General features: G+C 39.0%; 1 protein-coding gene across 2 annotated transcripts in view; it reads right to left on the bottom strand.

Moving 5' to 3' along the window:
* LOC143448936 (uncharacterized) overlaps nucleotides 1-12,670 on the bottom strand; it is a 41,746-nt gene that overhangs the window by 28,282 nt on the left and 794 nt on the right. The window contains exons 1-6 of one of the 2 annotated variants that reach the window (XM_076948899.1): nucleotides 8,814-9,162; nucleotides 7,464-7,664; nucleotides 5,313-5,447; nucleotides 5,203-5,248; nucleotides 210-316; nucleotides 11-70 (exon numbers count right to left, since the gene is read on the bottom strand). In XM_076948899.1, coding sequence (XP_076805014.1) covers nucleotides 11-70; nucleotides 210-316; nucleotides 5,203-5,248; nucleotides 5,313-5,447; nucleotides 7,464-7,484 — 369 coding nt within the window. In that variant the 5' untranslated portion in view covers nucleotides 7,485-7,664; nucleotides 8,814-9,162. Of the gene's footprint in view, nucleotides 1-10; nucleotides 71-209; nucleotides 317-5,202; nucleotides 5,249-5,312; nucleotides 5,448-7,463; nucleotides 7,665-8,813; nucleotides 9,163-12,670 lie in introns of those variants that run through there. The other variant, XM_076948898.1, reaches the window with a different exon arrangement.

Raw genomic sequence — 12,670 nt, 5'->3', positions numbered from 1 at the left:
TGATTTTTACCTGAAAACATTGTATGCTTTGCATTTTTTTCATGGATTCTTTTGCATAGTCAATGAATACCTTAAAATAATATGTTTAGTTTGCTTTGTAGCAATCATAAATAACTCCAAGTTGTTTATAAAACCAGGGAAATCATTCAAAAAACGTAACAGTTTTATGGTTTGATAACAATAAAAACCTGTAGGAACATAAAACTTACAGCCAGTGGTTGCAGATGATTTTCCTTTATTTGCTCTTTTAAGTTGTAAATTTGAACAGAACTCAGCATGGTGCCAAATGTAAAGAGGTTTGAATCATTTCTTGCCCTGTGGCGGCTTGGCTCGCTTTTGTAAAATCCTTACGTCTTTCGTAGAAATGTGTTTTCCAGAACAATTGGAGTTTTTAAACTTTCAGTCCCGCCACATCATTCTTATGAAAGAGTTTTCCAGCTAGTAAATGGAGTTTAAAACTTGCCTTTTCAGAACACTGCAAACTACCGTTGGTATATTTGAAAACTTGCTACGAATAACTTCGTGTGAAAGCTCCTTATTTAGTACGTTACCAGGTCGCTTCCAAGTAACTGTTTCCAACTTAACCAAATTTAATTTGCATTGCAAACACACCGATTTTCACGTTCACACGCTTTGAAATGTTCATGCCTTTTTTGTCATATATTTCCGCCACATCGCAGCACGTTTTATAAGCTTGAACTTTTGTGTGAGACTCCCTCAGAGCCTCAGAACCTCAGTCACAGACGCGAAGTTATAGACATATGTAATACCGTACTACTGTAGTTGTGGTGATTGAATCAGTAGACATCGTGTAAACAGTCACATGACTTGTGTTCTCGGTTATTTGTAATATTGAGAAAGTGTACAGCACCTACAATAAAAGCCTTTTCTGGCAAACGGTATTTGTTATAATATAATACGAACGTTCGGCTATCAGAAAGGTTAGAGAATTCTAACCGCACGCAACAATAGAGTCAGATACTAATGTAGTAGGTTAACTAAGTCAATAACGTAACGTAAGCTAAGACCGATAAACTCTGCATCTGTATCTGCATCTGTCGGCATCAACCTCTACATCCTAAAACGACCCCAACCTCTACATTTCTGGTGACCCCGACGTTCTAGTGACCACCGACATTTCTGATGACCCCGACGTTCTAGTGACCACCGACATTTCTGGTGACAACCCGACGTTCTACTGACAACCCGACGCTTCGACGTTCTAATAAACCACCGACGTTCTAGTGATCACTGACGATCTTGTGTCAAAAACGACGCGTTTCAATTCTCACACTCTCGCAATTCGCACAACCGTTCTTCACTGACTCGACACCCTGCTCCTCAGTCAGTCTCCGCTACTTCAGCGAAACAGCAAACGACACCACCTACTGTCACTGCTCCTGCTTCTATAAAACCGCCTGAAGTTGTAAAGACTTCTCGGACTGGTCGCAAAACCATTCCACCGAAACGGTTCTCTGACTAAACAACACAACATGTTCGTTTGTCTGCTGCTTACATGTTTCTTTTTGTTCACATCCGCCGCTCAGACGAATCTTCATCCGGATACACAGAAATTTCTGTTATGTCAGCGTTCGCATTCTCTCGGGTTATATACCTTTGATGACGACATACATTGTCAAACGCAGACACCCTTCTCCATACACAACTGCTCTGCTACCGTGTTTGCTCCAGATCTGCATCTCCAGAAGATTCCTGCAACAGTTTGCACTTCACAGATTACTTCCTGGAGCACTACTTACTTCTTTTTTGGGAGTTATCAAAAATCGGCCAACACCTTTGACGCACACCCACCGTACAACCCAGAATGTTCGTCGTGGAATAAAACCAACGTTTCATCACATGGACCGCTGATCCTGTCTAATCCTGCGGCGTACTCAACACGCAATGCAGTCCATTATAAGTTTGTCTGGCCGACTTCAGCTTCTGGAACAGTAACAAACGACTTCTTGTTTCACACTACAATTTACTACGATTACGTCACGGACACAATGACGTCGTCTCTTGGATCTCTTGCATCGTGCTCAATCGGGCGTGGATACTGCTTAACGGGCAATCGTATGTTTATATGGCGAGTACCTTCGCATATCAACTGCCCACCAACCAAGCCTCTCGGGACTCACAAGATGCTCCTCCATTACAACTCTACGTCCTTATATAGCGTTTCCTTACCTGATCTCGGGATCTCGGTACATCACTGGAGGAAATGCTCCTCTCGTGCGAAAAACTGCTATGGCAAACATATTCACTGCGACAACAACAACTTTATCTTTCGCTACCAACAATGTACAGAGCTCGACAGACTCGCTCTTTTTCGTCCTAACCGGCTAAGGCGTGCCCCTTTTCGAACGCCATACTCTCAATTCGAGCGACTTTTTGCAACCTTCGACACACAACAGGACGACCTTATTTCAGAAGTTCTCACTACCTTCAACGAAGAGAACAAGTTCCTACATTGCCAACTCACGAAGCTAATTGGCACACTCTACAAAGCAATTGGGAAGATCTTCCCTACTGAGATACTCACTACTACTCTTGGACATCAAACCATGGGTTCCAGCCTTGGAGATTTTATGTCCAGAGCAGCATGTCACTCTATCAACGGTACCGTCTTACCGTCACTTGCGTACCGAAACGCATTCAGCCAACGTCCTCTCATCAAATATCGCGATCAAAACGGCCACAGTCAATACGGCCAACTCATTTCAGACAACATTGTCCTACCGGGAGTGCACCTGCTGGAATCGTATCGACCAGCAAGAAGTTTTGTCTTCCGAGTTCTGGGACACACTGTCCTGTATCACAACTATACTTTATCGCACGAACATGTGCAGGTGCATCAACTCAACTTACCTTTGTCGCCTATACACGTCAACTACAAGGCACCCGACTACGAGAAAATTCTCAACGAGCTACCTGACTCTGACTCGTTTACTGATCTACAATCGCTGCTCAGCTCTATGTCTGAAGCCAACCTTCTCAAGGAACAAATGCGACATGTCATGACAAGCCTTACTACTACTACTGATGAAACTATGATCAACGGATCCTACGTCGCAGACACATTCGCACACGCCGCGAAACAAACGTTACTCCTTGCTCTGTCGCAAATTACGAATCCATTTCTCTCAGCCCTTATATTCATCCTGCAACTCCTTGCCATGATGTGGGCCCTCTTCCATACCATCGGGTTTATCCGATCGTCTCCGCACCATTTGCAGTATGCCAGATCCCTTGTATCCCGTGTCCGCGCTTGGCGCCACCAACAGCAGGCGCCGGTTGCAAGACCTCAACTACCACAACCGCTGCCCTTGCCTCGGCGTTCTCGTGATGAACCGTCTCCGTCCGGATCTGCTGATGACGCACCGCCCGCTTCATCTTCTCGTGATAATTTCGCGAGCACCCACACACTTTAAGTTTCACTATGTGTATCACCTTGCTTCAATACCGATAATGTCCTTTGCATGTACAATTTTGCCGTTTTCCCTTGTCGCCGCTTTCGATTTTGTAACCGTTTTGCTTCGTTGCATGCTTAGTAGCTTATTCTTGTGCTAGTATCGTTTTCACTTTTCCCGCCTTATTGCATGCTAACTATTCCTGTGCATGAGTTTAGCTGTTTCAACCCACCTCAATAGGGGGAGGTGCAGTTGCAAAAAATTTACCCTCTACCCCTTTAGTTTCTCCACAGACTTTGCTGCCACTACCATTGCTGCCAAAACCACTTCAGTATGTCGACGGTATCTGATTCCTCCGCTGACGTTCAAATTGACGAAATCACTTCAGTTACTGAGATGATTCCCGACTCACCCGATTCACCGGTTCAACAATCATCTCCCGCGCCGTATGTGCCGATCGTCAGACCTGGGGAGCAAGGCGCTCCTGCCCCCATGCCCCAGAGCGCTGATCTAGCAGATATACAAGCTACGGTGTTACAACCAGTACATAGACTATTTCGGCCGTTTAAAACAACCGTTACAATGCCGACCCTTGCGGTTCCTGCGCCGCCAACCACTTCGGCTGAGGATCTACTACTTTGGTTCCAGCAGCTGGATGAACTGTTCCAGCTGGTTCCTGATTTTGAGTTTATGAGCAAAATCCTTACCATGGTAGCAGCCACACCTGCTTTCCACATGGCCCCCTTGATGAAGTATATATCCAACGGGGTTACGGACAAAACCCTGGAATACGAACAGTTCAAACAATTTTTGCATGCCCGGTTAATCTTGGAGATACCCTCCAACATGTAGCTATATTACCATCAGTTATTTTAAGCATATGTTACAGTTCATTCATTTGTATATAACTTCAGTTTTTTGTTTGTGCTTGCTCGCCATTGCCACCTTCAGTACGTTACATGTTAATTGTCATCTTTTTCCTTCCGTAGCGGGGGAGGAATGTGGCGGCTTGGCTCGCTTTTGTAAAATCCTTACGTCTTTCGTAGAAATGTGTTTTCCAGAACAATTGGAGTTTTTAAACTTTCAGTCCCGCCACATCATTCTTATGAAAGAGTTTTCCAGCTAGTAAATGGAGTTTAAAACTTGCCTTTTCAGAACACTGCAAACTACCGTTGGTATATTTGAAAACTTGCTACGAATAACTTCGTGTGAAAGCTCCTTATTTAGTACGTTACCAGGTCGCTTCCAAGTAACTGTTTCCAACTTAACCAAATTTAATTTGCATTGCAAACACACCGATTTTCACGTTCACACGCTTTGAAATGTTCATGCCTTTTTTGTCATATATTTCCGCCACATCGCAGCACGTTTTATAAGCTTGAACTTTTGTGTGAGACTCCCTCAGAGCCTCAGAACCTCAGTCACAGACGCGAAGTTATAGACATATGTAATACCGTACTACTGTAGTTGTGGTGATTGAATCAGTAGACATCGTGTAAACAGTCACATGACTTGTGTTCTCGGTTATTTGTAATATTGAGAAAGTGTACAGCACCTACAATAAAAGCCTTTTCTGGCAAACGGTATTTGTTATAATATAATACGAACGTTCGGCTATCAGAAAGGTTAGAGAATTCTAACCGCACGCAACAATAGAGTCAGATACTAATGTAGTAGGTTAACTAAGTCAATAACGTAACGTAAGCTAAGACCGATAAACTCTGCATCTGTATCTGCATCTGTCGGCATCAACCTCTACATCCTAAAACGACCCCAACCTCTACAGCCCCACTTTTATCAAAACATCCCTGAGTGTCCATCAGTAATAATGCAATCTGCGTAGAAGTAATCAGCTTTTTTCAATAATTTTGGGTGTTCCTTTTGATTAGCAGCTTTTACCTTGGTACCATTTTTCTTTTTCACAAGATATGGTTTACTCCAAATCCATACTCCTCGAGTTTCACGATATATTCCACCTTTCCAGTTGAAATTATATGGAATTGGAGTGTCAGGTTTGTCTAGCCAGTGGCAGTCCTAGAAAAATATTAGATGAAAAAATAAAATCTTGAGCAGTTTCTTGATAAAGCTGAAGCTCTAAGTCTTGTGACGGTCAAGTCAGTTGTGAAATAAATGCACATTTCTATAAACAATTAGCCGGGAACAAAAATGCTTTGCAAAAACAATAAAAATAACACTTCAGTGGATGCAATTATAATTTCAAGAACTACCTTTTGTAACTTAAAAAATCATAAAGTTAAACAAGTGCCAAACACTGCTGAAGTTTTTTATATGGTTCTGTTTCCTTGTTGGCTCAATGTGGTGAGAACCTTAACTTCTCATCCCCGGAACATTGAAATCAAATATTGGACCAACCTTAAATATTTTATTGCTTTCCTTAAACTGTAGAACATAAATTGTTTTTGGCGCTGTATGTAAATGCTTGCAAAATGTTTAATGAAAAACTTGCAACTTGATGACAAAAAGATGACAGCAAGCAACAAAACTGGACAAAGATTTATTCTTATCTTTCTCTATTTCTCAGTTTGTTTTATTATAGCAAAATAACAGTTTATTTGCACAGATAATGGGGTGTAAAAGACCTTTAGTGTTGACATGTATTGAATGACATCAATCAGCAATAACCTTTAGCACTATTCAATATTAATCACCAGCAATAATTTCAGAACTGTGATGTAAATCAGAATATAGGAACAGGGGCAGAAGTTTCGAAGCTTTTTGAAAGCAGAATTTAGTTTATTGCACACACTCTGAAAAAACACTATAATAAGTAGTCGGCTAGTTGCTTTCGAGTTAAATTGGGGAAATAGGTTTGTTACCATTTTGTTATGACCCTTTGTTCCTGCTTGTATCATGAACTGTTTATATAGATTTTTTGAGTAGTATGAAAGCAACAGATTGCACCTCAGAACTGTACATTTATGGTGAACAAAACCCAAAAATTGATATATTGGCTAGGCTATTTATTTTGAAGTGCAATCCTGCTTTTTCAAACAAAGGCGACAGAAAATGCTTTTAATAATTTTTGCTGAGGTCATAGTTGCAAAACTGTTAAACAAAAAGTATTCCAGTTTTTAACAGTGTTATAAAAATAATCTTTACAACAATTTTGGCTTGGGGAAATTCCCAAATTTAGGGATATTTAAATAAAAACTAATAAAGGTCAGAAAGTCAAAAATTTCTCAAACGCTTTTTTGTAAACTTAGTTTTGGTTCACACAGAAAGGACTTAATCTGTTTAATTTTAACTTCAACACGATCAAAAAATAAACAACTCTAAAGCTATTGCGCATTAATGTGTGTGCTGGCATAAATTGTGCTTACAGAGGATTCTAGTACAAACTAGTGTTTCTCTTATTCACTTACCTCACTGTGGTAACAAGTATTTAGCCATAATTCATCAATTCACATGATTTATTGTCATACTTAAAGTCTGTTTAACCTTATATCTATGCTAAGAATTAATGAAAACAAAGAGAAAACTTTTGGTAGCAGAAAGTTATCTTTAGCAGTGACTGCTAACATGGAGCGAAGTTTGCAGTTGAGAAAAACAAAGGTATTTTTCCTCTAGTATCTACTACTTGTCAATCAATTGTTGGTAGCCGGCCAAATTTACAAGTTAATCAAATTATGTGGGCACATATAGTATCATAATCAAGACAGAAATACTAGAACAATGCAACACCATGAGTGCAAATATAGACATATTTATTAATTTAATGAATTGAGATGACCACAATGATAACCTTCAACCAGATAGTGGTATGGTCAAAAATGACCTTGTATGACAAAAAGTGACCTGGAAAATGGCAACAATGACAATGACAGTATTGAAAAATGATGACCAATTGGACCATAGTAAGGTTAAGCATGATCACAATTACGGGTAACAGAAAAGAATTTTTTTTTTCTCTGAACCTCAAACATTTTCTGCAGTTAGCATTTTAATGCATCTAACTGTTGTTTGCTGCAAGCTAATAAACTGTTTCAACTTTGTTACTTTAAATGAAAACTAAAATTGTAATCGTCTTACCAGGTTAGACTCCAGATACATAGTCAACAAACATAAAAAAAAATGATTTTCCCTCTCGCATGGCTCCAGCAATGGAAATGACTGCAACAGGATTGTGTATGACGTCAGGATGTTCTGCCAAGTTCTTCAAGGCAACTTTGTCCATGTCATAGCTGCCATCTTCTTTGGGTATGAGCACTTGAATCGCTTTCCCAGGAGGTGCTTAAACAGTTAAAATTGGAAATTAAATCCGGTGAAACTTTGAATTTCGAAGATTGCTACTGGACATAACTTGCTTGTCTTTTTGAATCATAATAGTCACATCGGTTAAAAATATTTTTCGAAATATAATAAAGTGCACTAAATTAGTAAAAGACAAGTGCAAAAACAAGTTGATCTTAAACGAAAAATGGTATCAGTCAGCAATGTTCCCAGTCCCACTAAGCTGCGCGCGTGCGCAAATGCGCACTGCTGAGACGGTCTCCGCGCACAGAAAATCTGTGTTGCGCACATGAAAATAAGCCAACCTGAATTAAAAATAGAATAAACGCATAATAATGGCCACAGTGCGCACGTGGCATGTCTGATGTTGCTCACAGTGGTCCAAGGGACCGCTCAGGGAGTTAATGTGTTTGCTCAGACTCGTGAAAAATTAGAGGGAACATTGTCAGTCAGTATACTGGACAAACATTCCGACTCTAGTAACAACATTTAGTGGTTAAGCAATTAGTTCTACTACCATTATCAAAAATGTGTTGGAAAAATACGCTTTACCAATCATGACATTTGTGGGGATAATAATAAGATCACAATTTGAAACCCTGGGTGCAACACTGGTTTTTGCGTCAAGTATAAATAGGCTGCCTTGTTTAAGTAAAAAGGAACAGATACAGTTTAAATAATTTAAAGTGCACAAAAACCACAGCTTGTCTAAGTAAGCATTGGTGTATTTATAGTTGTTGAAATTACATGTTAAGTTGCAGTTCATCTGAACTGTTAGCGATAGCCTAGTTTGGTGCTGATAATTGCTGTAAAAACATGATCTATGCTTCACTAGTACCGTACATATACTATCGTATCAATCTGTCACATCAAAATCTTTGAATATGAGTTTTAACCTTTCTTCTAGGGATTATGGATGCACTGAGACACAAGACTATTTCTGTTCGCTTATATCTTCTAGTCTTCGGGACTATTTCTTTAAAACATTGAGTATTCTCTTATCAAAATAAATTGTATTTTTATTCTAAAATTTGCGCAGCAAACTTTGATATATTTCTGTAAAAATGGGTAGGTCTTATAAAAAAAACTATAAGATTATACCGTTGGGAATTGGTGAATCTCTAATTTATCAATTTTGTTGTCACTTACACTTTCATATTTTGCACGAGGGTGTCGCCGGCTAGTCTAGGAGGCCAAATGTCTGGGTCTGTCGGCTAATGTCAGCTAGTGTGGGACTTCAGATGTCAAAATACATTTCGATGAGCCAGCTGCTGGTATTTCTTTCAGATCCAATGTCCCTGTTATAGAGGAATCTGGACATGAATGTAGAAAGAGATCTGCTGAAAGCTCCTCTGCACAACACTGGCATGCGACAGTAGCTGAGAAACTCAAACCATGCATAAATGTGCATGAGGAATCCAAACCTTCCAATAACAATTTGAAGACGATCCAAACTCATCAAACAAGCATGTCTGCTGAGTGACGTCCTGGATGGTTTAGTCGTTTAGAGCTGACGTTGGTTAAAACTTTGTGAAGATAAAAGGTGGTATTGCTTCATTTCGTAAGCAAAGTGTTCTGGAATCTGGATCCAGATTGTTGCATTGAGGACATGGGCAACTCCACTATAATGTCTGTGGTGCTGACATATATGGGTGTGGGGATTAAGTACGCGATTCCCATGTAAAAGTGCACAACCACAGGACGTATAAATGCATACAAGATACTTTACATACTTTTTCAGTTTTGGTTATTTTTGTTTTTTTAGCATCCCCTTCCCCTCCGGAAACGAACAACGTATTATGAAGTCATAATTTTCCGTATGATGCAAGGTCTTTCGTGCAAGTATGTTTCTGGCTTATACTACCAAATTGAAACAATTTGTAACACATGAACCTGCTATGTGTAATATATGCGTGTCTTGATGTCCAAATTGACAATTTAAGTTAAGCAATTGGATTCCCGCTTTTGACCTTACGCACACTAAAAACGCTTGAAATAACATGTGACGTAATCGTCATGGTGATTACTAGGGCAACCAAAAGTCAATATGGTCAATTTTTTTTACCTGCTCAGAATGCTATGAAACAAGCACATAACAAATTTCAGCTTTGTACGACGTGTGGTATAGACGTTATTACGTCAGATAAAGTCAAAATGTTACGTTAGGTCAAAATACGGTCAAATTGTTTCGTTAGGTCTTTTTTTAGGTCAAAATGTATTAAACTTGTAATTTTGTAATTATTTTGTAATATTATTCTTCCGTTTTTCTCTTTTCTTGTACCGCAAACAATTCCAGTCCCGCAAATTTTACTTAGCACCAAAGACATAAAGAGAGGGAAGGCTTTTCAGCGCGTTTGGTGACGTCACGATGTGACGTCATTGCATTTGAAACTGCAAGTTGTCAATCTTAATACGCAGAAACAAAAAAAGTCAACACCAGAAAAGCATTTTGTCTTTTTTACATGCAGCTTTAGATTAGAAAGTTGCTGTGTACAGTGTAGAGACTATCAGTGTAGCGTTTTTCAAAATGAGGTCAAAATTTGCAAATTTTAAGATCAAAATTTAAAATTTTAGGTCAAAAAACTGGTTGCCCTAGTGATTACCTTCATTACGTTATTATGCCCGTACTTGATTGCACACCATGCATTAACTAACGTTACTATTCACCCTCGGGTAAATTTTTCTAGAAGGATCGTCTCCATCGTGACGCGTTTTCCTCGGAGAAGAGGTGAATACACTATGGAGTTGTGATGATATGATAAGATTACCTTCAAATAGAATGCCGCATAGAATACTGTTTTGTTTACGGAAATCGGCAAAGCAAAGCATAACGTTACGTCATCGATTAGGTTTACTCTCTGCTTATCGTATTAAGTCGTGACAAAGATGTCGTGCATGCCTGCATTGCGTGTGTTGTTGTTCATAGTTGTTCAATGCGTTACAGTCTACTGAGTCAACCCTAGAAAGTGGTCGACTTTATTATGTAGCTGTCCCAATGTTTTATCTTGATTTATTCGTTCAAAGAAACTTCAATGTAATCAGAATATATAGTTTTCGAGGGATACAATTAATTCTAAGATTAAGAAAAGCGGACAACGACCTTGAGACTCATTTACCATCGAGGACATTAAACAATTCAACAGACAAAATTGTAATTGAAGTGGTCGCCCTTACAGGATAAGGTACGACGTACAACCATTTCATTACAGAGTACACGCTTGGACCACCTTACTTGTCGGGCTATTATAGCCCAGACGGTCAAATTAAATAAAACAACTGGAAACTAATTTGTGTTTATCTGTTTGTATGAAAGTCAAACCTAGGACAGCTACTAATCAACAATAATTCACGTCTTAAGATGAGATTCGTCAATATCGAGGAATAGTCGATAGCGAGGAATCGAACTTCGCTCGATTCGGAATGACAGCCACAAGACGTCAAGCAACATTGACGGATGTTACTGTTAAATATCCAGTAGCGCATTTCACATCGTCAAAAAGTTACATAAGATATCCATCACTTTTCGAAGTTTGTTTATATTTTGATTAGATATGACACACATAATTTCTCCCCAAAAATTCTACCTTCAAATAATCGCAAGGTCAATAATAATCTAAATCATCGTCTACTGATAGTCTGGTATTTAAACTATATCTTTTTTGTATCGTATATTTTTTGCCACTTACGGTAGGTAGCGAAAATTATGATGCAAACCCTGTGGTAGAATGGTAAAACAAGAAGTACGCTAATAAACAATCATAGTACTGAGTTACTGTACTGCGGTATGTTTTCATGTTGTAAATGTTATAGGAAATTTGATGGAATCCCTTGCTTAAAAATTTTGTTTTGGTCACACTTGCCATAAATAACTAATATAGACGAGTAGGGTATTAAGAAGCTTCTAGAATAGTAGATGCCGACGTACAACAATCTAATAATCTTCATTTTCAAATAGCGTTGCACGTAATTGACAATAATTATACGAAACTTGCCTAACGGAGCTTTTGTTACGAACGTCTAGTACTTAGTTTAGTACGTTATTACGCAACCTATCTTTTAATCTATATGCATTCACTATGTAAACGCAACTGAAATGCGTGCTATATCTGCACTCGGGTCTTGGTCCACATTCCCGTTTTTCGAAACCAGGCAATAAAAGATTGCAAGGTGACGTAATAAACGTCCTTTGATAACTATAGCAACGACTGTAAATCGAGTATGGAAAGTATGGCAGTGACACTGCTAAGCTGTTAAAGTGATGTCACACTGCATGTAGCCCACGAGTAGTATAGTATTGACACGAGAAATATCGTTTTCGCGTCTCGTGCAAAAGTAGATCACACACTACGTCGATAAAGTTACGATACACAATTAGGTTTTGGAAAATGTTTGTCAGAAAATAATTCCGATTAAAAACGATTATAATAAATAACATTTATTTACATGTCGAGTTGCCTTCAACATAAATCATGGCAAAAAGACAATTTTTTCTGGTGACTTAATTGTGCAAAACTACTTTCAAAGAATATATTGATTAAGTTGAAAAAACAACGGCAACGTGAAGCAAATTACAACACCAGGATTACAACTCGGTTCACTGTTGTCGGCTTAAAGAAAAAATCGTTCATATCGAACCGCCATCACATAGTTCTGACGTGCTACTCTGCTTTGTGTTGTGTGTTATTCTGCTGTTGTTTATTTCTCGCCATACAGTGCAAAAATTGTGCGTGAAATTAGTCTCAAAGCAACCACTTTTTATTTACTACATAAAATGATAGTCTTACGGCAGTCCAAAAATCTAAAATATTTTTCAATCCAATCATAGTGTTGTTTGTTCAACAGAAAAAGCGAGGAGCAAATGACCCCTAAATAGGAGTGCGATCTTGGTACAGATCCTGATACAGTGTCGATCAAAATTTCACTTGCATTTTCCACGGTCTAAAGCTCATTTGTCCTCAAATTGTTCGCGCATGCGCACAATTTTTGTGCATTTTTTGCGCATGCGC

This window comes from Clavelina lepadiformis, chromosome 3 (assembly GCF_947623445.1).
Source record: "Clavelina lepadiformis chromosome 3, kaClaLepa1.1, whole genome shotgun sequence".
Taxonomy (NCBI): Eukaryota; Metazoa; Chordata; class Ascidiacea; order Aplousobranchia; family Clavelinidae; genus Clavelina; species Clavelina lepadiformis.
Note: the sequence above shows the minus strand (reverse complement) of the source record. Positions and strands in the feature narration are given on the sequence as shown.